Here is a 27,558-nt window from a genome sequence, read left to right on the forward strand (position 1 = left end):
CACATATGCTTGCTAGCAGAGGAATTAAGGTTACTCCCAGTCAGACAGAAGGTTTTAGACAAGAAGTCTGTCCATGCTTTTCTGAGGAAGGAAAGATAAATGTAAAGGCATGGGAGGAGGTAGGCCCAAGGAGCCTTATCCTTAACCCCACTGCAGCCTTTCCACCTCGGGAAAGTGCAGGATTGGCAAGCTCTCCCCGGGGTGATAGATCAGGACTCAGGTAATAGTGGAAAGCACCAATCCTACTCTTAAAATGGATACAAGAGAGCATTTGGGGTTTTTCTTTTTAATGACTGCTTTTAAAAAATAAAAAAGGGGGAATTTGCCTGGAGCCGGTCCATCCTTGCTGTTTCAAGGGACCTGGCATATATGGCATACTGTTCTTGATATGTTTGCTCACCTTCTTGGCACTATGTGTTTTAACCAAGGTCACCTCTTTGAGAAAGGTTGTTTCCCCAGGTAGGGATTTTCCTCTGAAGTTAGGGAGGGAATAAAACCGCTTAACAAAGTGCCAGGCGGGTAATTAATCACTTTAACTACGAACAATCATGCTTAAGCTACATAATCTTTACTCCCTGGAATGGAGATAAGAAACGCCCTAACCTTTGGAATAGATTGATAGGATTGGAATCAACTGCTATAAATACAGATGTAACAAGACAACAGGACACAGAACCTAGACACAGAACCTACACAGAACCTGGAGACAGAAGAACTTCGCTGGAGAGAACATGGCAAAAGATCCTGGACAGAAACTGGCCAGAACCTAGAGACAGAACCTAGCGCGAGAACATGGCAAAAGATCCTGGGCAGAACCTGGCTACAGAACTTGGCTGGAGAAACTAGACAGAACCTGGTTGGAGAACCTGGCGACCGAACCTGGCTGGAGAACCTAGTGAGGGAACATGGCTACAGAACCTGGCTGGAGAACCTAGCAAGAGAACATGGACACAGAACCTGGCTGGAGATCCTAACCAGAACTTGGCTGGAGATCCAGACCAGAACTTGGCTGGAGACCCTGACAAGCGAACCCGGCTATGATGATCACCTGAACGCTGCCTCTGTGTCATTCCTTCTTCACTGACTCCGTCTACACCTTTGGGGACCCCTGGACCTGCTGGGGTTGGACCCCAGCAAGGAGTCAAGCATAGTAAAAACTAAAAAGTACTCAAGTAAAGTAAAAGCACAATGAACATAAAATTAAAGATGGGGTAATCTCTGGGCTGGAAAGGGGAGAAAGGTGTGTGCACCTTCAAACAAGCTTAGGATAATGTTCTATTTCTTAATCTTTGTGTTACTTATATAAGGTTCACTTTTTATTTACATATATAATACCACTTTGTGTTTATAATATATTAAAAACACCTATAACTTGAAACACTTATGTATATACATGAGCAGGAAAAAATATGGCAAAAGCATATGTAAGGTTGATAATCTTGGCTCCTTGGGAGAATATTATTTTTTATTCATAAAACTTTCTATTATTCCATTTGCTACCAAGTTCATGTATTTCTATGATATTTATAATATAAATGTTTTTACAGTGAACCATATAAAATAACAATTTAAGAAACAAAAGTGCTAATCAGAATCAAAGCAAAAAAGATTATACTTCACAAAAAGTTTAATAAAAAAGCTAATGAAGGAAAAAGTATCTTTACTGTGTCCTTTTTATTAATTAAATCTTTATTGTTCAGATTATTACAGTTGTTCCTCTTTTTCCCCCCCATAACTCCCCTCCTCCCAGTTCCTGCCCCACCCTCCGCCCTCACTCCCCACCCACTGTCCTCATCCATAGGTGCACGATTTTTATCCAGTCTCTTCCCGCATCTCCCACACCCCTTTGCCCCCCCAAGAATAGTCAGTCCATTCCCTTTCTATGTCCCTGATTCTATTATGATCACCAGATTATTTATTCACTTGATTCTTAGATTCACTTGTTGATAGATGCATGTTTGTTGTTCATAATTTGTATCTTTACCTTTTTGTTCTTCTTCCTCTTTTTAAAGGATACCTTTCAGCATTTCATATAATACTGGTTTGGTGGTGATGAACTCCTTTAGCTTTTCCTTATCTGTGAAGCTCTTTATCTGACCTTCACTTCTGAATGATAGCTTTGCTGGAGAAAGTAATCTTGGTTGTAGGTTCTTGGTATTCATCACTTTGAATATTTCTTGCCATTCCCTTCTGGCCTGCAAAGTTTCTGTTGAGAAATCAGCTGACAGTCATATGGGTATTCCCTTGTAGGTAACTGAGTTTCTTTCTCTTGCTGCTTTTAAGATTCTCTCTTTGTCTTTTGCTCTTGGCATTTTAATTATGATGTGTCTTGGTGTGGTCCTCTTTGGATTCCTTTTGTTTGAGGTTCTCTGCGCTTCCTGGACCTGTAAGTCTATTTCTTTCACCAGGTGGGTGAAGTTTTCTGTCATTATTTCTTCAAATAGGTTTTCAATATCTTGCTCTCCGCACCTTAGTATTTCACTTCAGCTCTGCGCCTCCTCTGAGTCTGGGTATGATATTCTCTTTCCTCCTAGTTGTAGAATTTCCACTCAGCCAGCCTTCCTGTGGTTCTGGGTGATGTCCGTTCCGTCTTTTAGTTGTTTTTTGTAGTGGTTGTTCGAGGCAGCAATCTCCGGCGTTAACCTATACCGCCATCTTGGTTTCTCTAGCATGACTTCTTAAAAGGAACATATTAGATTTCAGGTTGTTCTAATTAATGATATGGGACTTTCGGACTGGAACACGTGGTGTTCCCCTGGGCAGGATGGCTTCCCTGGGCTCTTTGTCGGAGTCGAAGTTTACTGTGTCCTTAAAGCATTTTAGTTTAAAAGAGTATTGATAAAATAAAACTATAAGTTTCAAGTCAGAATTTCACATAAAACTAAGTAACAAAATTTCAGATGGATTAGAAAAGATGTTCATTTTATATTTACACATATAATACCAGCATGGCTCAGTGGTTAGAATATTGGCTTGTGCACCTGAGGGTCACGGGTCTGATTCCCAGTCAAGGACACGTACCTGGGTTGCAGGTTCTATCCATGGCCCCAGTTGGGGTGGTTCAGGAAGCAACCAATCGATGTGTCTCTCTCAAATTGAGGTTTCTCTCTCCCTCTCTCCCACTCACTTCCCTTCCACTCTCTCTAAAAATTAGTGGAAAAAATCCTCAGGTGAGGATTAACAGCAACAATTATTTAAAACAATTAATTAACAAAACTACAGTTTGAAAAAATAAATTAAAGCATAAAGAAAAAGACATGTTCACCCTGACTTGTGTGGCTCAGTTGGTTGAGCGTCATCACATGCACCAAAAGGTTGCTGGTTCGATTCCCAGTCAGGGCATATGTCCAGGGTGCAGGAGGCAGCCGTAATGTTTTTCCCCTCACATCGATGTTTCTCCCTCTCTCTCCCTTCCTCTCTCTCTAAAAATCAATAAAAATATATATTTTTTTAAACAAAAAAATGGGGGGGTGCGGTGGCAATGGTGGGATAAGGACACATATGTAATACCTTAATCAATAAAGAAAAAAAAGAAAAAAAATCTCTTCCCAAAAGGAGGACCTATGTAATACTTTCATTAATAAAGAATACACACACACACACACACACACACACACACACACACACACACACACACACTAGAGGCCTGGTACACAAATTCGTGTATGGGTGGGGTCCCTCGGGGTGGCCTGTGGAGATCGGGCCCCAGCTTGCACCTCCAGCCTCACAGCCCTAGCTTGCGCACCCCAGACTTGCAGCTCCGCCTGGCATCCCGCCTTGGCCTGGTGCCGCCCCCTCACCTGCTCCACCATCCCACCTGCAGGGCAATCTATCAGGCTGGGGCGCCACCAGGCTCCCTCAGTGCCTGGGAGCCGGGTGGCAGCCCCATCCCCCACCACCGCTGCTAGTCGCTGTCTGCAGAGCGATCAGTGGGGCAATTGGGACCCCGCTTGCACCGGCCTTTGCCTGGTGCCGCCCACTCACCTGGTCCACCATCCTGCCACGGTTCCACTCTCATAGGGGCCCATTAGGGCCGGCAACACCTCCACTGCCGCCTGCTGCCAGTGCCACGCTGCCCCCAGCGAGCAGTCGAACTCCAGGTCTCCCAGTAGAACAACCGCCCAAGGGGACAATTTGCATATTAGGCTTTTATTATATAGGATATGTATATGTATATGTATATGTATATGTATATGTATATGTATATGTATATGTATGTGTGTGTGTGTGTGTGTATTTGGTTTCTCTTTTCTGTGGCCAGTGCCAGCAGGGCCTAAGAGTTCAGAAGGTAGCAGAGGCTAAGGAAACACAAGAGGCTGGCATGGACCAGGAGGCAACACCTTCAGGGCAAGGCAGGAAACAACAGAGGTCAGTGGTATACAGTGGCAAAGAAACAATGGAGGTCAAGGAGGCAATAAGGATCATCCAGAGTTAAAGCTGTGGAAGGAGTGTCAGAGTCAAGTGGCATGTCAATGCTGAGAAGGTGATGGTGTAGGTGTCAGAACACTGGTTTCATAATGTAGAATATGCAAATATCCTACATAATAATCCTATATAATAAAAGGGTAATATGCAAACTGACCCAAACAGTGGAACGACTGGGAACGACCAGTTGCTATAACGCACACTGACCACCAAGGGGCAGACGCTCAACACAGGAGCTACCCCCTGGTGGTCAGTGCGCTCCCACAGGGGGAGCTCCGCTCAGCCACAAGCTGGGATGATGGCTTCGAGCGCAGCAGTGGTGGCAGGAGCCTCTCCAACCTCCGTGACAGTGCTAAGGATGTCCGACTGTGCCTTAAGCCCGCTCCCCCCTGCCAGAGGGATGTCTAACTGCCAGCTTAGGCCCAATCCTCCAGGGAATGGGCCTAAAATGGCAGGTGGACATCCCCCAAGGGCTCCCAGGCTACCAGAGGGATGCCTGACTGCCAGTTTAGGCCCGATCCCCCATGGAGGGGGCCTAAGCAGGCAGGTGGACATCCCCTGAGGGTTCCTGGACTACAAGAGAGCACAGACTGGGCTGAGGGACCCCCTCCCCGCCCCCCGCCAACTGCACAAATTATTTTCATGCATCAGGCCTCTAATACAAATATATTAAAGATACTGGGAGTAAGATTTCTCACTATTAAAGGAAGAAAGCTAAAATATAATACATTTGAGGTTATATTGAACCACATAGTTTTGGGCTAGAATTGAAGGTATGAACTCAGTTTTTAATATAGTTAGATCAGTTTGGATGAATACATGTATTTATATTTCTGCATCCTTTTCACTAAAAATGCCCAGAAGCCAATGACACCAAAGAAGAATAAATACAACAAGCACATTTAACACTGAAATTCTGGTTTCTAAAAACTATATTTACCAAAACAATCTAGGGCTCCTTGAAGAAATGGGTGAATCCAGGACTGGGATGAGAAAAGTATAAGATGATCAAAGGTCATCTTATACCAGAAGGCAAGGAAGTACCAAAAAAAATATGGACATCAGTCATAAAAACCCAAGAACTCATGTGAAGGGTCTCCTACTGGCAAAATCTGAGACAACTTGAAAATAAAAATAAATGACCATGCAACTGAGGGGATAGGATAGTCTTTGGGTTACATCAAGGCAAATTTTTTAAAGTTTCATGAACCAACCCATACCCATTCATATACATACTATAAATAGTGTTTTGGGTTTGGGTTTTTTTGGGAGGCCTGTTTTGTAAAACAGTAGCAAACTAAACTATCAGCAATAGAAGCATTAAGGTTCCCTAAACCTAATATAATTACTGTCTGGCCCTTCCCTGAGAAAGCCTACCAACTATTGATACAACATACTAAATAAAATAGGAAACCTTGAAAAATGTATACTAATATTAAAAATGAGCAAATAAATAGAGTAGAAAAATGAGTTATTTCTACAGTAGAATTCAAAGAAATAAATGTTAAAAAATATTGCTACTTGGCAGCATTCATAGCAAAAATCAATTCTGATAAGAGTTATGGATGAATCAGTGAGTTTGTTTAAAAAGCAGGATATTTACATATCTCAATGTATTTTCCCATGAAATACTTATTATAAAAGAGAAAGAAGTAATTTTATAATTAAGAAACTAATAAAACAGAAACAGACTCATAAATACAGATAACAGACTGACAGCTGTCAGAGGGAAGTGGGATGGAGGGATGGTTGAAATAGTGAAGGGATTAAGCAACAACAACAACAACAAAACTCAAAAAACAGTACGATTTTTCCCCCAGTGATTACCAGAGGGAAAAGGGGACGGAAGGCTAGAAGAGGGTAAAGGGAGGATTAAGGGTGATGGAAGGATACTTGAATTAGGGTGGTGAACATACATTACAATATACAGATGTATTATAGAATTGTACACCTGAAACCTATATAATTTTATTAACCAATGTCAGCCCAATATGTTCAATAAAAGTTTTTAAAAAGAGAACCCTGGTAGAAACCACCATAATCAAATGATCAAAATTAATACCAGTAGCAATAAGACAACTCAACATCATGTGCCCCTTGATATGATACAATGAGAAAGAACTAATACGATTTCTATGTAATTATTTCCAAAACTGAAATCCTAAATCTTCATGAGAAGATACCAAAGAGATGCAAATTAAGGGACATTCTAAAACTTAATTTGATTGTATTAGTCAAAAATATCAAGGAAATACTATACAAACTATTCCATATCAAAGAATATTAAAACACCAAGGCAACTAAGAGCAATAAAATAACCTCCATTGGGAATCAGAAGGGGGAAATGATTCATTTTTTCCCCTAGAAAGGATATTATTGGGATAACTGAATTAATTTCAATTGGATCTCTGGATTAGATTACAGTATTTTTTTAATGTCAATTACCTGATTTTTATGGTTGTCTTTGGTTATATAAGTGAAGCCTTTATGTTTTAGGAAATAAACAATAGAATATTTAGGGGTAACAGGGCATGATACATACAATTTATTCTCAAATGATTAAAAAATATGCATATGTATGTGTTTACATTTACATAAAAGTATAGAATGATAAAGTCTATGTGGTAAAATGTAAGATATTAGGAAATATGGTTTCCTGTCCAATTATTACAAATATACCATAAATTTGAAATTATTTATTTGAAGCAGAAATAAATGTGTGAAAATATGATTTTCCTAATTAAAGAAAACTCTATCAGAGGTAGTGTTTAAGAACAAGAGCTCTAAGTCAGATAAACATGATTCAAATTTTAGTTCTCTAACTTTTCCCCCCAATCTACAAAATGTGAGTGATATTAATAAAATAGTTATATTTAGATACAGTATTACGTGCATGTGTAAATATGTATATAGAATATATTACATATAAACTATTTAAAAATTAACATGTAAAAAGCTTAGCACAGAATCCAACTCGTTGTGAACATTCGCTAGATTTTAGGCATTATTGAGTTGTAAAAAAATAGAAAAAGACATAAAGATAAAATAATATATCTGAGTGCAAATATCACAATTTTTAGAGTCCCATCAATAAAAGACATAAAAGCAAGCTGATAAATGAATATTAAAATAGTGAAATGCTATTTTGCCCTATCAAAATTTTTTTATGAAACGATGAATTTGCAATGCTATTATGAATATGCTGAGAAAAGCACTCTAACATACTACTGGTGAAATTATAAACTGGTATAATATTTCTGAAAAAAACTAACAATATTTATTATGAGACCCTTTCTCAGAAATTCTAAACAAATCAAAGGTAGAGGTAAGTAATAATGTACAATGAAATCAATCACTGAATTATCTGTAGATTTGATTACTTATGGAATCAAAACTTTAGAAATTGCCGAAACCGGTTTGGCTCAGTGGATGGAGCGTCGGCCTGCGGACTGAAAGGTCCCGGGTTCGATTCCGGTCAGGGGCGTGTACCTGGGTTGCGGGCACATCCCCAGTGGGAGTGTGCAGGAGGCAGCTGATCGATGTTTCTCTCTCATCGATGTTTCTGACTCTCTATCTCTCTCCCTTCTTCTCTGTGAAAAATCAATAAAATATATTTTAAAAAAAAACCAAAACTTTAGAAATAGGTAAATGGCACATCCTCTTAGAATACTATGCAGAGCTAAGAAAACAAAAACATGCAAAATTCAAGAAAACCTTCATTCTTTAAGAGTTTAAATATTTCTCAGATTTATTCAATGAGAAATAGTGGAAGAACACACACCAAAATTGTAAGTTAATTCCTGAGGTTTGGGTTATGAATAATTTTTCTTTTATATTATTATATTTTCTATGATAAGTATGTATTTTTATATAATTAGAAAATGATTGTCAGTATATTTTAAACAACCCATTGCAGTGAATAATTAGATTCTACTATACTTGTAAGAAACTGTGAAGTTGGGAAACAAATATAAAGAAAGTAAACAATTTCAAAATGTTGAAAGAATATCAGAATTCATGGGTCATGACCAATACCATTCATCTGTTTTTAATATTATGAATATATTTCCTTAGTCACAATAAGTATATAGGATACAAGATAGAATATTATTTATTTTACCTGTCTTTTTTCTAAAAATAGTTTAATATTGCAGAAATATAATCTTCTTGACCTAAAAAAATTTCAATATAGCAATTTACTATATAAGGAAGACAAAAGTTGAGTGATATTTTCATAACCAAGCATATCTGTTAACTATAACAGTACTCAGAACATAGACCAATCATAGTACAGTGTAATGTACAGATAAGGATTATACTTACCTAATCCTTTAGGTGTAATGCCACTACTGTCAGCAGGATTAATGACCCAGTAGTAATATTTTAATGTGTGCATTAGCTGTAACACTGTTCCTACTCTGCGTATGGTAGTATAAATGGTAGCAGTTCCAATAAATTCAGCAGACAAATAAGTGTATAGAGAAAGCTGAACCTAATTCACAAAATATTAACAGACCATTAAAATAAATTTTTAAAGTTTGAAGTGTTTATATTATACATATGCACTCTATTCTAATTTAAATGAAAATTAGTAAAGGCCTAGCAAGTAGCATATATTATGAGGTTAAAAATAAATATTTAGGATTATCAAATTGTTTAAAAAGTCAATTAGATGAAAGCCTAAATCAAAGTACAATTCAACAGCTCAAAAGGCACAGAATATCAGATAGTTATGTCATATTTGCAAAAAGTACATATTATTGTCATATATCTTAAAAGTCTGATGTAACTTCAAAATATTGTAACCCATTGCCACAATATGCGAAGTCTAACCATGTAAATAGAGAAAACATAAGTCAAACACCTTGTTGAAATAGTGAACAAACTTCAGGGTTGAGATTAGCACTATAATGAACATAATAAACTGTAATAAAAGTCAGAATTTAAACATTATTTACAAAAAGTTATGTGGAAGATTTGAAAATTGCAAAAGGCAGCTCAAAATCATAAAATATGTCCCAGAGCGCACAAATTTCATGCACTGGGCCTCTAGTTACTTATAACATTACAATAAAATAAAATAAAATAAAATAAAATAAAATAAAATAAAATAAAATAAAATAAAATAAAATAAAATAAAATAAATGAGAATAAATTTATACCTTTGCAGGTGTATGTATCCAGATGGCTGGGTTGAATAAAATATGATCACAAAGCTGCTTCAGCAAAGGTGCTCCATGAGATAATCCATCAAGGTATTTTGCAAAGGATAAAAATTGCTCTAGGACAGCTCTAGTTATATGAACTCGTGAGGACTGAAGAAAGAAAACAGAAATTCAAACTAAAACTATGCATAATACCAAAGTATAAAATTGTTGACTAAACATAAATACATACTAATTTTTCATATGCTATCACTAATACTTTAAATACAAAATTAAAAAACTTTAAATTTCTTTTGACATTTAAATTTTAATTTTATTTGGAAACTTAGAATTTTAAGATAATTCTCTAAATGATAGTTTGTTATCTGAAGCTCTTTCTAGGATAACAGCAGATATAGGTAAATATCTGTTTAAAAAATACCACTTAATTCAAGATAAATAAATAAAATATGTTATGAATAATAAATTGTTTTATTCCTTTTTTGTAGAAATTGATGGAGGAAAATTACAAAAACACGAAGTTTAAAAAATTAATATCATGATAATACATATACATACAAAAAAAGTTATTAGTAAAGAGAACTGCTTTTGCTAACTCCAACACACAGGGAAAATAAACTGATGTCACCATTCTACTGAAACCTTTCTTCAAAGTTACAAATGAGTTGCACCAAGAACAGCATAAAATTTCTTGACCTATCCATATTATTTGCTTGAAAATACTGTCCTCCTTTGGCATTCATGAGCCTCAGATTACTCCTAAGTGTCCTTTACTTAAAACATGGAAACTGCTGAAGATTATTTCTTTGGAACTTTCTCCTGAATAAATATACTCTCCCTAGATATTTTAGGCTTCCACAGATTCATATAACAAATCTCTTTGCTGAGCTCTCCCATCAAGAATTTTCAACTGCCATCACCAATACATAACCTGTAACCAATAGTATTTAGGTAAATGATAGATTTTCCAAAATTCAAATCAAACCTTAAAGCTTCATTGTCCAATAGAGTAGCCACTAGTCATATGTCATTACTAAGCCCTTGAAATGTGTCTAGTCCAGCCATGGGCAAATTACGGCCGGCGGGCCAGATCCAGCCAATTTGAAACGAATAAAACTAAAAAAAAAAACAAAAACAAAAACAAAAACAAACAAACAAAAAAAAAACCTTACCCTTTTATGTAATGATGTTCACTGTGAATTTATATTAGTTCACACAAACACTCCATTCATGCTTTTGTTCCGGCCCTCCGGTCCAGTTTAAGAACCCATTGTGGCCCTCGAGTCAAAAAGTTTGCCCAACCCTGGTCTAGTCCAAAGTGAAATGTGCCATAATTATATACATCCTGGACTTTGAAGAGTTAGAATGAAGAAATAATGCAAAATACCAATTACTCTTTTTCATATTGATTATATGTTGAAGTGGAAATATTTTGAGTATACTAGATTAAATAAAATATATTATTAAAGTTAACTTCACCAGTTATTTTTTACTGGGAAATTTTATGCATAATCAAACTTGTATTATAGTTTAATTGAAAATGCTACCCTAGAGTATAATTTCAGTAGAAAATATTATAGAGGAAAAGGTGTTCAAAAAAGGTAATAATAAGAACTCAAATGTCAAAAAATGTATCTACCTACACAAATTACTTCTTCTTCATCTAGTGATCATGTTCGTAGTATCACCAGCCTCCCCAAGGTAGTAAAATCACCTACCACTCAACCCTAAATCACAGGTCATATTACACCTTTATCTCTATTATCCACTGATTAAAGTCAAACTATCAGTATAGGATTATAAGGTATGATATTACCTACATTCATCATGCTTGTAACAAGGACAACTCAATAAATTTGATTTAAGCATGCCATGAATTTTCATACTTCTACATAAGAAATCTACAAACTCAAATGATTACAATATGCAAGTAGTCAACAACAATATATCAATCAGGGTAGGAGACAATGAAGAGTAGTGAATAGAAAAAGATGGGGGCCGACAGGACAGCAGGGAGGGAGAGAGTGTGAGTAACTAAAGGAGCGAGAGGAGCATGTGTGGATGTTTATGGTGTGTTAGTGGAGGAGTAAGGGGCAGTTAGATATCACAGGAGGCCAGGGGACTGGCAGTTTGGACTCTCCTAGATGTGGAACCCCTGCTACTGCCGTGGGCACTCCCAGGCCGGCGCTGCTTTAGCGGGGAGCCCAGGACATCTTGAAGAGGAGAGCAACGGAGGCCAAAAGTGCAGCCACACCAACAACCAGATGGGCCTCCAACACCACTACCAGACTTGTACACCGATTCACTTGCCAGCCATAACCTGTGTGGAACGACCACCGTACCCCGGCAGTGAACAGCGCAGTATAGCTTGGCAGGTCCTAAGACAGACCTCCCAAGCTGTGCCTCCTCTCAGAAGCCCAAACCCAGTGTTCCAGGAGCCCATGCTTCAGGTATGCACTGTAAGTGCAAGCCAGGGGTACCCCTTGCCTGGCTCCATCACTGGTTCCAGTACAGAGCCAAAGACCAGTGCGCCCCCACCCCAGCACAGACAGCTATCAGTAGGCACGTGCTCAGCCCCAGACACAGATGGAGCTGTCATCTGGGACATGCCTTCCCTAGCCCAGATCAGAGCTGCTGGTGCGACCTGTTGTCCCCAGCCACAGATCACAGGACCACACTGCATGTGTGCTGCCAGAAGGTCCTAGGGAACCATTTTGCCTTGGATGCTGGGCTGCACAGTGAATTGCATGCCAGAGGGCTCTGGGGCATCACAGGGAGTCACACACCAGAGGAATTGTGCATGGCCACCACCGACCCCGAGAATCTGAAGTGGACAACTGAGGGACCAGTACCGTGGGAGAAGGGGGTACAATTAAGAGTAGAGACAATGCAGGTGTGAAACTCAGGCAGACCCAACCTTTGGTCTAGGGAGTTCAAAATCATTGAACCACTAGGAGCTTCAACCCCTCTGCCCCAAACAGGAAGCCCAGGGCAAAAAGAGACAGCAAAAATGGCAACGAAAATAACAACCAAAGGATATTAACACATTGTATGTGGGAAACGCATTTATACGTTTTACATATTTATACGTTCTACAAGTGTAGTAGAGCGCAGGACACATATTAATACTTTTTTTTATAGACTAGCGGTAGAATGCGGGTAACGTATAAATACGTAAACTAAAGTTATCGTAATTTTACTGAACGTTGCCATTTGTGCAAAAAATTAGCAAAAATGGCCCGTGCCACCTGTGAGCGCGATAAAAACTACCTGCAAACAATGTGTTAACAGAAGAATCACCAGAAAAGGAACTAAATGAAATAGAGGAAAGTAATAAGTCAGAGAAAGATTCAGTTGGTAATAAAGTTGCTAAACCAGATGAATGAGAAAATCAACATATGTAAGAATCAAGAGGAAATAAAGAATGATATAGGTACAATAAAAAACACAATAGAAAGGTTTCAACAGTAGATTAGAAGTGGAGGACCAAATCAGTGAGCTAGAAAACAGGGTAGAAAAATACACCCCCTGTGAACAGCAATTGGAGAGAAAAATTGGAAAGCAGGAGGAGAACATAAGAAACCTATAGGACAACATGAAACAAAGCAACACGTGTATAATAAGGATGCGAGAAGGACAAGACGAGGAGCAAGGATTAGAAAACCTATTTGAAGACATAATGACAGAAAACTTCCCTGATTTGGGAAAGAAAAATGTCTCATCAGCACAGAGAGTCCCAAACAAGATAAAGCCAAAAAGAACCACACCAAGACACATGATAATTACTATGGAAATCTTTAATGACAAAGATAAAACCATAAGCGCTGCAAAAAAGAGACAAAGAGTTGCCTACAAGGGATCCCCACAGGCCATGCTGAGGGACCCCACTGGTAAACAGGTGCACTGGGCCTCTAGTAATCCTATAAAATTCAAAATGAGCCTTAAAGCTTAACTTTACATGATAATGTTTTAAGAAAATAAAGTAAATGGTTCTAACAAATAGCTGAGTGATTACAAGAGACAGGGGGACAAAAACAAATATTTGAGTAAAAACAAAACAGCAAGAATCGGGCTCTCATTTTAAAGGAAATTTAATGAAAAGAATATAATACTTTCAAATTCTAAAATACTATTAATGGATAGGAAAATACAATTAAATAAGAGATCAGTGGATATTTAAAGCTTCAGCCAGCTCCTTCACTTGTTATAATTTCACACAGTTTATGTAATATAATAGAGGCCTGGTGCACAAAAATTTGTGCACTCGGGGGGGAGGAGGGGTCCCTCAGCCCGGCCTGTGCCCTCTTGCAGTCTGAGACCCCTCGGGATATAACAACCTGCTGGCTTAGGCCTGCTCCCGGGTGGCAGAGGGCAGGCCCAATCCCTAGGTGCAGGCCCTGGTCGGGCTCAGAGCAGGGCCAATTGGGGGGCTGGGGCATCTCCCCCTGTCACACTCAAGGCAAGGTCGATGGGGAGGTTGCAGCGCCACCCCCTGTCATGCAGAGAGCAGGGCCAATCAGGGGGTTGGGGCGCTGCCCCCTGTCACGCACAGAGCAGGGCCCATCAGGGGGGTTGGGGCTCCGTACCCTGTCACACACGGAGCAGGGCCAATCAGGGGGTTGGGGCGCTGCCCTCTATCATGCACAGAGCAGGGCCCATCAGGAGGGTTGGGGCTCCATACCCTGTCACGCACAGAGCAGGGCACATCAGGGGGTTGGGGAGCTCCCCCCTGTAATGCACAGAGCAGGGACGATAAGGGGGGTGAGGAGCTCCCCCCTGTCACTCACAGAGTAGGGCCGATAGGGGAGTTGGGGCACCAACCCTGTCACACACAGAGCAGGGCGGGTCAGAGGGTTGGGGCGCCACCCTCTATCACCCACAGAACAGGGCTGATCAGGGGGTTGGTGCGCCGCCACTGGCACACTCAGGGCAGGGCCGATGGTGAGGTTATGGCTCTACTCCATCACGCACAGAGCAGGGTCCGTTGGGGGGGTGGGGGGGGTTGGGGCGCCGCCACTGTCACTCAGGGCAGGGCCAATGGGGAGGTTATGGCTCTACTCTGTCACACACAGAGCAGGGCCCATGGTGGGGGGGGGGGCGGGGGTTGGGGCGCCACAACCTGTCACACACAGAGCCACAGGGCGATAAGGGGGTTGGGGAGCTCCCCCCTATCACACACAGAGCAGGGCTGATCAGGGTTTGGGGCACCTTCCCCTGTCACGAACAGAGCAGGGCGGATAGGGAGGTTGTGGCCCCGCCCCCTGTCACACACAGAGCCGCAGGGCTATCAAGGGGTTTGGGAGCTGCTCCCCTATCATACTGATTCCAGTGCCGGAAGGCCTCTCGGCTCCGCTGATCCCGGTGCTGGGAGGCCTCACAGATCCGCTGATCCCAGTGCTGGGAGGCATATTACCCTTTTACTATATAGGATAGAGGCCTGGTGCATTCGTGTGGGCCGGCTGGTTTGCCCTGAAGGGTGTCCTGGATCAGGGTGGGGGTCCCCACTGGGGTGCCTGGCCAGTCTGGGTAAGGGGCTGAGGGCTGTTTTCAGGCTGGCGGGTGACTGAAGCTCCGAACTGCTCCTTTTTTAATTTTTCTTTTTTTTATTCTGGGCCAGCTTTAGTACTGGCTTAAGCTCTGAGGCCTCTGCTGCTGAAAGCAGGAATCTGGTTTGTTTGGGTTCTATAATCAAAACTCTGTATCAAATCCAGCTCTGAGATCCCACTGGCTGAAAGCAGGTTTCTGGGGTTTTGTTTAGCTTCTATATTTGTAACAATGTTTCAAACTGCAAGCTCAGAGGCCCACAAGGCAGGCGGGGAACGTTGGAGTCCTCCTTCACTGAAGCAAGCAAGCCTCATGTTCGCTTCAAGCTGTCTGGCTGCCAGCCGCCATCTTGGCTGGCAGTTAATTTGCATATCTCGCTGATTAGCCAATGGTAAGGGTAGCGGACGATGGCTAATTACCATGTTTCTCTTTTATTAGATAGGATTCCATTCTTATTCAGTAATAATAGGTTCAAGAACATTCAGATTTTGGCAAAATAAAACAAAATACATTAAAAGTTTTTCATGAAATTCTAAATGTGATGAATATCAAGGCGTCTCATCAGAATACCTTTTTTGATATCTTACAGATTCTAGACTATCTTCCTTGATAATAATGTAATACCTTTCCAGACAAGGAGATAAAGGTAAGGCAGTTAATCAATAACTTTTTATCAGTTGATGATAAAATAGAAATGGAATCTTTATTATCTACTAGAGGCCTAGTACACGAAATTCATGCACAGGGGTCAGGGGGGTTCCTTCAGCCCAGCCTGCACCCTCTCCAATCTGGGAACCCCTCAGGGGATTTCTGACTGATGGCAGTAGGGAATCCCTCTTGCAATCTGGGATGGCTGGCTGCTAACCGCTCACCTGCCTGCCTGCTGGGTCACCCCTAACCCCTCTGCCTGCCTGCCTGATTGCCCGTAACCCCTCAGCCTGCCTGTCTGATCACCCCTAATCGCCTCTGCTTGTCTGCCTGATGCCCCTAACTGCTCCCATGCTGGCCTGATAACCCCTAACTGCTCTCCCCTGCCAGCCTGATTGCCCCTAACTGCTCTGCCTGCCTGCCTGATTGCCCCTAACCACCTCTGCCTCGGCCCCGCCACCGTGGCTTTGTCCAGAAGGACGTCCAAAAGATGTCCGGTTTATCCAGTCTAATTAGCATATTACCCTTTTATTAGTACAAATACTATTCACCTGGCAGCCGGTTATTTAAAAATAAAACAGTATAGTCCTAGACGGTTTGGCTCAGTGGATAGAGCGTTGGCCTACAGACTGAAGGGCCCTGGGTTCAATTACCATAAAAGGAACATGCCTGGGTTGCAGATTTGATGCTCAGTATGGGGCGTGCAGGAGGCAACCAATCAATGATTCTCTCTCATCAATGATGTTTCTATTTCTCTCTCCCTCTCCCTTCCTCTCTCTGAAATCAATAAAAAACAATATACATCTTAAATAAATAAATATATAAAAACAATCATCTGAGAAAGCATATTCTTTTTAGGTAATCAAAGAAGCATATAAGTGCATTTCATTTATTCAACAAATATCTATTGTCAGACACCCTTTTAGGTGCTGAAGACACAGGAATAAGGTGAGGAAAAAATATATTTTCCCTGCTTTCATGAATCTGAAAATTACATTCTAGTGCAGCCGTGGGCAAACTACGGCCCGCGGGCTGGATCTGGCCCGTTTGAAATGAATAAAACTAAAAAAAATAAAAAAATAAATAAATAAATAAAAAGACCGTACCCTTTTATGTAATGATGTTTACTTTGAATTTATATTAGTTCACACAAACACTCCATCCATGCTTTTGTTCCAGCCCTCCAGTCCAGTTTAAGAACCCATTGTGGCCCTCGAGTCAAAAAGTTTGCCCGCCCCTGTTCTCGTGAAAGGAGCTAGAAAATAAACAATTTTTTAAAAATATCAGAATAGTACTGTAAAAATTAGCAGGGTAGACAGATACTGATGGTCAGGGAAGGGTTACTATTCTATTTAGAGTGATCATGGAAGCCTTTTCTGATAAGGTGTCAGGAGCAAAATCTTGAGTGAAGTGTATAATCAAACCATGTGTGTATCTATGGAAAGAATGATCTAAAGTGATGGGGGAGGGGCAGGGAGGGAATGAAAAAGTGCTGTGATGGGCACATGGCTACCATTTTAGTTTTTACAAGAAAGGCTAAAAGGCCTCTTTATTATATTATCTATTATTCAGTAATAATAGATTCAAGAATATTCATATTTTGGCAAAATACATTAAAAGTTTTTCATGAAACAGTGATGAATATCAAGGCCTCTCATGTGACTACAAAAGAAATGGGAAAAAGGAGAATGTTAAATATATGTTATCAGAAGTAAGAAATTTGTGAATTTACTATAAAAAGGATAGACTTGTAAGATCTGGCACATTTTTGTCTGACTGCAAGTGAAAAATGGACTATGGGTAACCAATAGTGAAAGATGGCAATTTGAACTAAGATAATATCAATGTACTAGAGGCCTGGCACACAAAATTTTTGCATGTGTAGGGTCCCTAGGCCTGGCCTGTGATGAGGACCAATCTTCCCAGGTTGCCAGGAGCCGGCCCCGCCCCCTGCTGCCAACACCAGTCGCCCTGTATTTGGGGCGACTGGCAGGGTGATCAGGGCCCCAATTCCTTGCACCCGCCTTGGCCTGATGCTGCCCACAACTGCTGCCACCCACCCCGTTCCCTGTTCCCCATCGGGCAATCAGAGTTTGCCAGCTGGGGGGAGGGACCAAGCGGTTGGCTGGCAGCTCCAGTTTTGAGTGTCTGCCCCCTGGTGGTCAGTACACATCATAGCGAAGCAGTGATTCAGCCATTCAATCTATTTGCATATTACGCTTTTATATACGCTTTGCATATTGATATAGAAAGGTGTAGAATAGTAAGTATAAAGTAGTTATTGATTCGGGCTATGGTTTGATACTAAGCAATACAATTTGCTGAGAGTACAAATTTACTGTGTGAAAAAGTAGAGTCAAAAAGGATTAACATTGCCCTAGCCAGTTTGGCTCAGTGGATAGAGCATCAGCCTGCAGATTGAAAGTTCCCAAGTTCGATTCTGGTCAAGGGCACATGCCCGGGTTGCAGGCTCAATGCTCAGAAGGGGCGTACAGAAGTCAGCCAATCATTGATTCTCATCATTGATGTTTCTATCTCTCCCTCTCTCCTCTGCTCTGATATCAATAACAATAAAAATAATATATTTTTTAAAAAAGAAAAGAAAATGTTTTAAAAAAAGGATTAACATTTTTGGTCTGAAGTACTTGTTGAATGGTGTTATTGTTAACTAAGAGAAGACTGAAGGATTAAAGGTTAGGAAGGAAAATAAAAAGTAAGTTTGGATAATTATATTTATGAAGCTTATTAGACATTCATCTGAAGCTGAATATGAGAGATTAGCAGTCAAAGGAAAGATTGTGGTTTGAGATATATGTTTGAGAATATGTAGTATTTACAGGATAATGAAAGTTAAGGGAATGGTAAACTCAATTAAATGTAAACAGAAAAGTAAAAAGGTTTCCAGGATTTGATAATAAGATACTATAATCTTTAGAATTTAGAAACAAGGGGAGGAACTACAAGGAGAGAATAAAAAAGTCCAAGGAGGTAAGAAGAATCAAAGAATACTGTCACAAAATACAATTGAAGAAAGCATTTCAAGGAAAGAATGTTAAACTGAAATATTATTAAAAGGTCAAGTTAGATGTAGACTGAGAATCATAAAGTAAGAATATGAAGCCTACTGGTGACACAGCCATTTTAAGGGAAGTAAAGAGATGAAAATTGGTTGGAATGGAAATGAATTTAAGACTAGACAGGATTCCAGGAATATAAGAATGGGTTCACATTTGAAAATCAATGTAATTCACTAAACTAATAAAAAAAATGTAGAAACATTATAACTATCTCAAATAATGCAGAAAAAGCACTTGACAAAATTCAATACCTGTTTTTGATAAAGAAAACTCTTAGCAAACTTGAAATAGTTTCTTAATTTGATTTTTAAAAATCAACAAAATGTAATTTATAGCCTATATCTTACTTAGTGGAAAATTATTGAAATCTTTGCCCATGAAATCTGAAATAAGTTAGGAAAGCCCACCATTACAACCTCTACTTGACACTATACTGAATGGCTTAGATAGTACAGGTAGTCAAGGAGGGGGCAGGGGCATAAAAACTATTAGAAACAAAAAAATTGTCATTCTCAGACATATAATTTTTAACAGAATTTTTTAAAAAATCTACAAACTACTAGGTTTAATAGAGGAATAGCAAGATCAGTATATAAAAGATCAATATAAACACCAACTGTATTTCTACGTACCAATGACAAATTTAAAAAAAAAAAAAAGGAAATTTATAAAACCTCAACTGTCTAGGAAAAAATCCAGCAAAATTTTTTCTACACAGAAATCAAGAGACCTAAATAAACAGAATGATATAAGAAGTGTATGAATTAAAAGATTCAATATAAAAATCAATATAATACAATAAAAATCCTAGGAAATTATTTTTTTGTGTGTGAAAATTGAAAAGCTGATGTATATGCTCATGCAGAGACCCAAGAATAGCCAAGGAAATTTTGAAAAACAATAAAACTAGATGGCACACTATGAGGTATCAAGATAATGTTGTACTGGATCAACGATAAGAAAAAGACACACAATAGTAAGATTTTGGAAATGACCTAATATACACATGGTCATCCAGTTATTTATTTACATATATATACATGGAGAGACAGGGTGAGAGCAAGAGAGAGAGAGAGAGAGAGAGAGAGAGAGAGAGAGAGAGAAATAAATTTTGCCCTTTATACTTTATACCATATACAAAATGCAACTGGAGGTTGACTATAAATCTAAATGTGAAAAGTAAAACATAATTTTGAGTCTTATGGCTTTGGCATACATAAGAATCCAAAATGGGTTAATCATAAAAGAAAATGAAAACTTTACATATATTAAAGTTAAGGACTTTTGTTCATTAAAAAATACCATTAAGAGAGTGAAAAGGCAAGCCACAAAGGAAGAGATATTTGCAATAGATATTCAACAAAGGAGTCCTATCCGGGATATATACAGAAGTCCCACAACTTAATAAGAAAATGATAGACAATCCAAATGAAAAAGGGCAAACACTGCAGGTTTTAATGAAAGAATATAATCAAAAAGACAATAAATATATAAAAACTAGAGGCCTGCTGCATGAAATTCATGCACGGTGGGGGGGATGTCCCTCAGCCTGGCCTGCGCCCTCTTGCAATCCTGGACCCCTCAGGGGATGTTGGGCCTAAACTGGCAGTCGGATATCCCTCTCGCAATCGAGGATGCTGCATGCACCAGTGACCATACTTTTCATACAGGTGAAAGGCATCTTGCTGTTTTATGGCAGTTACATTTTTTTTTGCCCTGATTATAAAAAATAGTACATAACATGATCCTTCTGAGGCAGTCGTACCATTTTCCCCATTTTATGGGTAGAAAAACTGAAGCAGACAGAAGTTGAGTAATTGGCTTTGTCACACAGTTATAAGTGTCAGAATCAGAGCTGACTACAAAATGTGCAAGCCAGAGTCCATGCATGTCATCGCTGCATTATCCTGTTTTTTCAGTGTTAAGAGTAGCCTTGTCAGGTTTTAATTTTTAAATCTAAGAGACTGCTCCCAATATATATATGGTAGGGTCCCTAGATCTGACCAGCGATCAGGGCCATCTGTGGGGCAACCTGCGGGCAGAGCAACTGGGGAGTCCCAGCTGGCACCCACCTTGGCTGGTGGCCTGGAGCCACCCACTGGCTGGCAATTTGCCCAATTGCTTCTGACGATAACCTCCCTCTCCGGGAGGCAGCGCATGTCATAGAGACTGGTCGTTCTGGCAGTCATTCTGCCATTTGGTCAATTTGCACATTAGGGTTTTATTATATAGGACTAGAGGCCCGGAGCACAAAAATATGTGCACTTGGAGGGGCAGAGGGGGGCCCTCAGCCCGGCCTGTGCCCTCTCGCAGTCTGGGACCCCTCGGGAGATAACGACCTGCTGGTTTAGGCCTGCTCCCGGGTGGCAGAGGGCAGGCCCAATCCCTAGGTGCAGACCCTGGTCAGGCTCAGAGCAGGGCCGATTGGGGAGTTGGGGCGCCGCTCCCTGTCATGAACAGAGCAGGGCGGATCGGGAGGTTGCGATGCCACACTCAGTCATGCTCAGGGTAGGGCCGATTGGGGGCTTGGGGCACCGCCCCCTGTCACAGTCAAGGCACGGTCGATGGGGAGGTTGCGGCGCCACCCCGTCATGCACAGAACAGGGGCAATCAGAGGGTTGGGGCGCTGCCCCCTGTCACTCACAGAGCAGGGTCAATCAGGGGGTTGAGGAGCTCCCCCCTGTCACTAACAGGGTAGGGCCGATAGGGGAGTTGGGGCACCGCCCCCTGACACACACAGAGCAGGGCGGATCAAGGGGTTGGGGCGCCGTCCTCTATCACCCAGAGAGCAGGGCCGACCAGGGGATTGGGGTGCCACCACTGTCACACTCAGGGCAGGGCTGATGGGGAGGTTATGGCTCTACCCCATCACACACAGATCAGGGCCCGTGGGTGGGGGGTTGGGGCGCCGCCCTCTATCACCCACAGAGCAGGGCCGATCAGGGTGTTGGGGCGCCGCACCGTATCACACAAAGCCGCTGGGCGATCAGGGGTTTGGGGAGGTCCCGCCTGTCACGCACAGAGCAGGGGTGATCAGAGGGTTGGGGTGCCTTCCCCTGTCACGAACAGAGCAGGGCGGATAGGGAGATTGTGGCCCCGCCTGCTGTCACACACAGAGCCGCAGGGCGATCAGGGGGTTTGGGCGCTGCCCCCTGTCACACTGATCCTGGTGCCGGGAGGCCTCTCAGCTCCGCTGATCCCGGTGCTGGGAGGCCTCACGGGTCTGCTGATCCCAGTGCTGGGAGGCATATTACCCTTTTACTATATAGAATAGAGGCCTGGTGCATGGGTGGGGGCCGGCTGTTTGCCCTGAAGGGTGTCCTATATCAGGGTGGGGGTCCCCACTGGGGTGCCCGGCCAGTCTGGGTGAGGGGCTGAGGGCTTTTTTCAGGCTGGCGGGTGATTGAAGCTCCCAACTGCTCCTTTTTTTCTTTTTTCTTTTTTTTTTATTCTGGGCCAGCTTTAGCTCTGGCTCCAGCTCTGAGGCCTCTGCTGCTGAAAGCAGGTATCTGGTTTGTTTGGGTTCTATAATTGAAACACTGTATCAACTCCAGCTCTGAGATCCCGGCTGGCTGAAAGCAGGTATCTGGAGTTTTGTTTAGCTTCTATATTTGTAACAATGTTTCAAACTGCAAGCTCAGAGGCTGGTAGCGGCAGGTGGGGAACGTTGGAGTCCTTCCTCACTGAAGCAAGCAAGCCTCATGTTCGCTTCAAGCTGCCTGGCTGCTGGCCGCCATCTTGGCTGGAAGTTAATTTGCATATCACCCTGATTAGCCAATGGGAAGGGTAGCGGATGTACGGCTAATTACCATGTTTCTCTTTTATTAGATAGTATGCTAAACTTAATTTGTAATTAGAGAAATGCAAATGATAACACAAATTGATCTACAGAATGAAACACTACCTTTGGAAATCAAACATCTAATAAAGAATTAGTATATAGAATAAAAACTCCTAAAACTCAATAATAAAAAAGACATAACTCAAATTATTTAAAATTGGCAAAAGTTCTAAATAGACCTTTCTTAAAAATATGTATAAGTAGGCAAAATGCACATAAAGAGATGCTTAATATTAGATATCAAAGAAAGGTAAATAAAAACTAATATGCCATTTCACACCTACTAAGATGGCTAGAATAAAAAAAATACAATAGCTTATAAGAATGTAAAATGGTAGAGCTACGTTGGAAAACAGTCTGTCAATTTCTTAAATAAATATAAAATAGGACACTGAAAATCAACTTATAGGTAAGATAATTGATTTTTCTTCTTCCCAAGAGAAATAAAAACATATGTCTACACACAAATTTGTATATGACCATTCAGGGCAGCATTATTTATAATAGCCAAAAGATAGAAACAATACAAATATCCATTGACAGATGGATAAAGAAAATGCAATAAATACATACGATGGAATATTGTTAAGTCATAAAAAGGAATGAAGTTCCGATATATGCTACAACAATGAATCTTGTAAACATTATGCTTAGTGAAATAAGCCATTTACAGAAGGACAATACTATATGATTCCACTTAGAAGAAATATCTAGAATACATAAGATCACAGAGACCAAGAGTAGATTACAGACCGCCTAGGAGTAGGGGTATTGAAGGTAATACAGAAAATTGGCAAAAGCATAAATAAGAACTTCACAGAAGAGAAAAAATGAATGTCTAATAAAAAAAAGATATATATATACACACACACACATATATATATATATACATATATATCCAATATTATTAAAAATAAAAAAATGCAAATAAAAACCAAAAGAAAATATTTTTTTTAATATATTTTATTGATTTTTTACAGAGAGGAAGGGAGAGGGATAGAGAGTTAGAAACATCGATGAGAGAGAAACATCGATCAGCTGCCTCTTGCACGCCCCCTACTGGGGATGTGCCCGCAGCCAACATGCATACCCTTGACCGGAATCAAACCTGGGACCCTTGAGTCTGCAGGCCAACGCTCTATCCACTGAGCCAAACCAGTTAGGGCAAGAAAATATTTTTACCCACTAAATTGATAGTATTAAGGGCATTGATTCCAAGAAAGAGAAAGTACTGAAATCTATTTTATTTTAAGTGTTTTCACAATATTTCTAATTTTAAGCTAAGTTTTAGTGTTAAAAAAAAATGCTCACTTTAGCCCTAGCCAGTTTTGCTCAGTGTATAGAGCAGTGATGGCGAACCTTTTGAGCTCAGCGTGTCAGCATTTTGAAAAACAATAACTTAACTCTGGTGCTGTGTCACATATAGAAATTTTTTGATATTTGCAACCATAGTAAAACAAAGACTTATATTTTTGATATCTACACTAATAAAAGAGAAGCGTGGTAATTGGCGTACGACTGCTACCCTTTTCATTGGCTAATCAGCGAGATATGCAAATTAACTGTCAGCCAAGATGGCGGCCGGAAGCCAGGCAGCTTGAAACTAACATGAGGCTTGCTTGCCTCAGTGACGGAGGATCGTTGGAGGAAACCAACGTTCCCCACCTGTGGCTGCAGGCCTCTGAGAGGGCAGTTTAAGAAACATTGTAACAAATACCGCCAGACTTCAGCCAGCAGATTTGCAACATTGTAAGCAAAGGCCAGAAACCTACTTTCAGCCGCGGAGGCCTAAGAGCTGGAGCCAAGCCTCAAGGTAAAGCTGGCCCAGAATAAAAAAAAAGAAAAGAAAAAAAGGAGCGGTTGGGAACTTCAGCCTGAAAATAGCCATCAGCCCCTCACCCAGACTGGCCAGGCACCCCAGTGGGGACCCCCACCCTGATCCAGGACACCCTTCAGGGCAAACCAGCCGGCCGCACCCATGCACCAGGCCTCTACCCTATATAGTAAAAGGGTAATATGCCTCCCGGCACTGGGATCAGCGTGACAGGGGCAGCACGCAAACCCCTTGAGCGTCCTGCGGCTCTGTGTGTGACAGGGGGTGGGGCCCCAACCCCCTGAGCAGCCCTGTTCTGTGCCTGATAGGCGGGAGCTCCTCACCCCCCCTCCCCCGCCACAGGCCCTGCTCTGTGTGTGATGGGGTAGAGCCATAATCCCCCCATCGGCCCTGCCCTGAGTGTGAGAGTGGCGGCACCCTAACTCCCTGATGGGCCTGCTCTGTGTGTGATGGGGGCAGCGCCCCAACCCCCTGATTGGCCCTGCTCTGTGCATGACAGGGTGTGGCACCGCAACCTCCCCATCGACCCTGCCGTGAGTGTGACAGGGGACGGTGCCCCAACCCCCCAACTGGCCCTACCCTGAGCGTGACTGAGGGTGGCATCACAACCTCCCAATTTGCCCTGTTCTGTGCATGACGGGGCGGCGCCCCAACTCCCCAATCGGCCCTGCTCTGAGCCCGACCAGGGGCTGCACCTAGGGATTGGGCCTGCCCTCTGCCACCCGGGAGCAGGCCTAAGCCAGCAGGTCGTTGTCTCCCGAGGGGTCCCAGACTGCGAGAGGGCACAGGCCGGGCTGAGGGACCCCCGCTCCCCCCCGAGTGCACAAATTTTTGTGCACCGGGCCTCTAGTTTATTTTATATATCTATATGCCGTTTAACAAAGAAAAATCAACCAAAAAAATGAGTTCACGTGTCACTTCTGACACGCGTGTCATAGGTTCGCCATCACTGGTATAGAGCATAGGCCTGTAGACTGAAGGGTCCCGGGTTTGATTCCAGTCAAGGGCACATATCTTGATTGCAGGTTCCTCCCTGGCTCAGGCCCTGGTCAGGGCTCATGTAGGGGGAACTAATCGATGTCTCTCTCTCACATCAATGTTTCTCTCTGTCTTTCCCTCTCTCTTCCATTTTCTCTGATTATCAATGGAAAAATATCCTTGAGTGAGGATTAAAAAAAAAAAAGCTCTTTAAAATTATGATGATAGAACATTAGTAAATAAATGACAAGTTTATGTAAGGGGTAGTTCCTGATAGTTACTGTGTCATGTGCAGTTATGTGGAAAATGCATTTTAGAGATTCTCATTCATGTAAAATGTAATTTCAGATAAATCTAGGCAATTATCAATACTCGAGATATAGGAAACAGTTTTCCATAATTAAAAAAAAATTAAGAACAAACTTATAACTTTGAAGAAAAGCAGGTGAAATTTTTTTTTTAGTTTCTATTTTCTCTCAGTTTCTTAATTATATAAATTTCTAACCCAATTTAGTTCAATGTCTACACTTACATCTAGGTGCATAATATAAAAATGTTTATGAATTAGCCTAAAATATAGCCTCTGTACAGTTAATGGAAAAGGAAACTATAGAAAAACTATAATTAGTGGTTATCAGTTGTCCAACTTTGAAGGCTACACAATAAAATCATCATTACGTATCACTTACCTTTTCAAGTAAGTAGCCAATGACTAAAAAGCCTTTTCCACCCAGCATCTGTTCTTGCATGGCTACCGAACTTTTAAGCAGTTCAACCAGGAAAGCCAAAAGAGTAGCACTGCATGTAAAGTAAAGATAATTTCATTATATAACCATCAACTGTTGATTATAAATAGTGTTCAATTTCAATATTTTCATGACAAACAACAACCACGTTTAAATCAAATCTGTTTTTCTGACAATGACTATTATACCTTATTTATACAATAATATATTTCTTATAAACATGAGAAAACTAGTTTCATCTATTTAAAATTAAATATCATAAATCAACAAATAACTGTAGATTTTTTTATGTTCCAAGGCAAAACATCTAAGTTTACCTATACACACATATATTCCCTGTTTCAAGTAAATTTAACATAAGAAACACACCCCAGAATGTCACTGCATCATAATAAAGACTTTATCATAATATTTCTTTAAAGAACATGTTATCTTAGAGAATTTTAAATAGGTATACAAGATTGTTTTGGAAGAACACACTGAGTTTTTCAATAAATCTTTCATTTAAACCTATTTTTATTACTTTTTTTTAAGATATCCAGAGAGGAAGTGCCCAGCTAGCTCAGTCGGTAGAGCATGAGACTCTTAAGATATCCAGAGAGCCCTGGTCAGCAGGGTTCAGTGGTTAGAGCATCAGCTTGTACACTAGAGGATCACAGGTTCAACTACTGGTCATGGGCACCTACCTGACCTACCTGGGGGTTGCAGGTTTAACCCCTCCCCAAATCCCCACTCCTCCATCCACCACTCCTGTCCTCAGTCAGGGTGCATGCGGGACACAACCAACCAATGGATGTGTCTCTCACACTGATGTCTCTCTCTCTCTCTCTCTCTCTCTCTCTCTCTCTCTCTCTCTCTCTCTCATCTCCCTCACCCTCCCATCCACTCTCTCTAAAAAAAAAATCAATGGAAAAATATCCTCATTTCTGGGTAAGGGTCAATAAAAAATATATATCTGGAGACAAATGAAACATTACTTATGTCCCTAAATGCCCTCAGGAAAGTTCATGAGAGCAGAGAAAAGAAATGATTTATGTAATATTAAAATGAAAAGTGACAATAACACAATGTATATACAACACATAAAAGCACATAAAGATATGTGCCAGACAAACATAAAACACTTGATGTGGTAACTGAATGAAGAAACAAAAGAACAACAAAGTATTACAATTAATTAAGCTGTGGTAATATATTACTTCAGAAAGTTACATAGAACAATTTTCAAACAGCAGCATTCATACATGACAATATTTCTAGTTATATGTTACCATAGTTTATAGCAATAAATGATATAAGC

The 27,558-nt window shown here is 40.9% G+C and overlaps 1 protein-coding gene across 4 annotated transcripts in view; it reads right to left on the reverse strand.

Moving 5' to 3' along the window:
• Window positions 1-27,558, reverse strand: part of NBEA (neurobeachin) — a 990,744-nt gene that overhangs the window by 735,992 nt on the left and 227,194 nt on the right. For all 4 annotated transcript variants that reach the window (XM_059684425.1, XM_059684424.1, XM_059684423.1 and 1 more), the window contains 3 exons: window positions 26,202-26,310; window positions 9,588-9,740; window positions 8,749-8,917 (listed from right to left, as the gene is read on the reverse strand). In XM_059684425.1, the coding sequence (XP_059540408.1) occupies window positions 8,749-8,917; window positions 9,588-9,740; window positions 26,202-26,310 (431 nt within the window). The remainder of the gene's footprint in view (window positions 1-8,748; window positions 8,918-9,587; window positions 9,741-26,201; window positions 26,311-27,558) is intronic.

The sequence above is a fragment of the Myotis daubentonii genome, chromosome 2 (assembly GCF_963259705.1).
Source record: "Myotis daubentonii chromosome 2, mMyoDau2.1, whole genome shotgun sequence".
Taxonomy (NCBI): Eukaryota; Metazoa; Chordata; class Mammalia; order Chiroptera; family Vespertilionidae; genus Myotis; species Myotis daubentonii.